The 3,022-nt window shown below is 40.0% G+C and overlaps 1 protein-coding gene across 1 annotated transcript in view; it reads right to left on the bottom strand.

Annotated features, from left to right (window-relative positions):
- The window catches only part of LOC111870888 (cuticle protein), a 20,141-nt gene extending 17,223 nt beyond the window's left edge, over positions 1-2,918 (bottom strand). The window contains exon 1 of the mRNA XM_023863510.2: positions 2,396-2,918. Within this exon, the coding sequence (XP_023719278.1) occupies positions 2,396-2,407 (12 nt within the window). The 5' untranslated portion in view covers positions 2,408-2,918. The remainder of the gene's footprint in view (positions 1-2,395) is intronic.
- Between the last annotated feature and the right edge of the window lie 104 nt (positions 2,919-3,022).

Genomic DNA, 3,022 nt, shown 5'->3' with positions numbered 1-3,022 from the left:
GAATATTCAGGGCTAATTTATATACTTCGATTTTAATATTTTCTCTGACATTTAATTTTTATATTTTGCTTTTATCTTTTCTTATGTGTGCCTTTCATCTCTATTGCCGCCATTATTAAGATTTTCCCAGGACACTCTACGACAAGAATCTATCAAATTAACTATAAGTCGTCGACGGTCACACGAATGTCCACAACTGACCTCCATCAAATGCAGAAGTCGGCCAGGAAGGAAATGTAAAGCCCTTGAGGAAGTGATCGCAACTAATTAGCCTCTTACATGACAAACTATTTTTTTTTAATTTGCATAGTGAGGGGTAGAGTCCAACTGGGTCCACTCGGCACGGCGGCCACTGATTGTCCTATTGAAGCCTGCTCCGGGTGATTATAATGATGGAGAATTTGGTGGAATGAAGATTGGCAGGGGAAACCGAAGTACTCGGATAAAACAGTCCCAGAGCCACTTTGTCCACCACAAATTCCACTTGACCAGACCCGGGATCGAACCCGGGCCGCCCCTTTAGGAAGCCAGCGACTAACCGCTTGAGCTATGGTGCGACCTACATGACAAATTATACTTAATATCTGTGACCTTTTTGAAGAAACCGTGGAAGATATCGCCAAATTTTGGCCTCACGAATATGTTTCTTTTGTGTCCCTTTGTCATTTCATGGACAAAAATATTGTTGTTATTATTATTATTATTATTATTATTATTATTATGTTGTTGTTGTTGTTCCTTCATTAAAAACATTATTTTCAAGAACCCCTCAAAACATATATTTTTAGTGGCGAGGAAATAATGCACCAGAAACGATATTTCGTTTTCAGCATTTAAAATGATAATGAATTTCGAATCTTTATGGCATGTAAGTGACGTATTATAGATTAAATAAAGATTTAAATCACAGTCAACCAAGCTTCTAGTTTCCTGTCTGTCAAAAAATTCACAATATCAAATATCAATATTTGCAGAAATAAATCTTCTTAAGTATGATAATGACATTTCTTCGACACCAATTATATTACGTTTCTCTTTCTTAGTGATTTTTATTAAATTAGGCAGCATCATTTCCTCCACTTATCACCCCCATGACTCTGTCGTTAGACTCTCGTTTGTAAATTGCGGTCTGTACTATTGTAAGACGACGCGTTGCAGTCTGTAATTGCATTCAGCTCATGTTGACTACGTACTGCGCTTTTGCTTCAAAGTAATGAATATTAGTCTTAATGTAGCATTCGTCTCATTTTGCCTGTGGTTCTGAATGGGTGTGAAACTTGGTCTCTGACATTAAGGGGGAGCATAGACTGAGGGTGTTTGAGAACAGGGTGTTGAGGAAGATATTTGGATAGAAGAGAGATGAAGTGACGGGAGGTTGGAGAAAACTGCATATTGAGGAGCTTCATAACGTTTACTCTTCGTCAAATGTAATTAGAATGATCAAGTTGAGGAGGATGAGATGGACAGCACGAATGGGGAGAAGATGAATGCATATAGGATGTTGATGGGAAAGCCAGAAGAAAAGAGACCACAAAAAGACCGAGATGTAGGTGTGTGGACAATATTAAAATGAATGTTAGAGAAATAGGATGGGATGGTGTGGACTTAATTGATCTGGCTCAGGATAGGGACCAGTGGGGGCTCTTGTGAACGCGGTAATGAACCATTGGGTTCCATAAGATAATGGGAAGTTGTTGAGTAGCTGCAGAATTGGCGGCTTCTCAAGGAGGGTTCAGCTCCACGAATTAGTGAGTGAGTGTCAGTCTTCTGCCATTACTGTCGTTTAGGCTTATAATGCTTTCCTAAATTATAGATATTATTTTAATTGTTTTGTATAACTGCAATTAATAGACTATTACAAAAGTATCGTATAATAAAAGGAGAACATATGTAAATATGAAGAGTTGATTATACATACATACATACATACAGAAATAACTTTACAGTAAATAAACTTGAATTTGTTACTGTATAAGAAGCCAAGTCCCACGTCACAGATAAAACCCCCAACATAGAAACGCAGTATATGATAATACGCTGCCTCGACAGGACCACCGGACACCTAAGGAAGCGGTGAGAGATGAATATGGAGTAATGGTTGAAAGGTAATCAGCAGGGGAAAACCGAAGGAAATCAGAGAAACACATGTTCCAGTATCACATAGATCAACTCGAATCTCACAAGAAATCGCCCAGGATTGAACCCGAGTCTTCGCTGTGAAAATACAGCTCCTAACCTCGTTAAATTTACAGTAGTATAACAGCTGCTGTATCATGAGACAGTGAAATACGTTTAACTGTATCGATAAGTGGAAATAATAAAAAAAAACAACACTGTCAGGACGCATAATAGCAGATGCACTGTGTCACAGTCGCTGCATCAACACGGATCCTACCTTAATGCCCATTGCTCCTGCCTGCCACCTGGCGCGTCGAGATGAAACTGTGATCCCACAGAGAGGGGCGCCTTCTTATAAGGAGCTCATTCGACGTCACACGTGGAAGTTAAGGAGAAGGAAATTTTGGGATTGAAAGGAACTGAGTGGGCAGTCCGAGTTGGGTGGGACGGAGGTCTAGGAAAGTAAAAGCATAGGGTGGTGGAACCGGTCCACGGCCGGATTCGCTTGCAAGACACGCAACAATGCCGCACACGCTGACGTAACAATGTCGGTCTCCGCATTCCTTACTTCAAAAACCGATGAGATTTATTTAACAGTGGAACTAGAGTTGGTCGAGCTGCTTATTCAGTGATATGATGAGCAGGGCGTTGTTACGTATGGTAACTGCAAGCAAAACCTTAATCTGTGAATTTAAATAAATGATAATATTTTGTAGATCTAGGCATAGAAAGAAGGATAGTATTGAAGTGGGCTTTAAAGAAACTGGTCGTGAGAAACAGGTGCTTTTAAACATTTAAACTTTGCATTTTTTTCCCCCTTGGCACTACAGCCCCGGTGGGCCTAGGCCTACCTCCATGAATTTCTCCGTTCACTTCGGTTTTTCTAGATCTTAGACATACAGTA

The sequence above is a fragment of the Cryptotermes secundus genome, unplaced genomic scaffold (genome assembly GCF_002891405.2).
Source record: "Cryptotermes secundus unplaced genomic scaffold, Csec_1.0 scaffold709, whole genome shotgun sequence".
Classification (NCBI taxonomy): domain Eukaryota; kingdom Metazoa; phylum Arthropoda; class Insecta; order Blattodea; family Kalotermitidae; genus Cryptotermes; species Cryptotermes secundus.
Note: the sequence above shows the minus strand (reverse complement) of the source record. Positions and strands in the feature narration are given on the sequence as shown.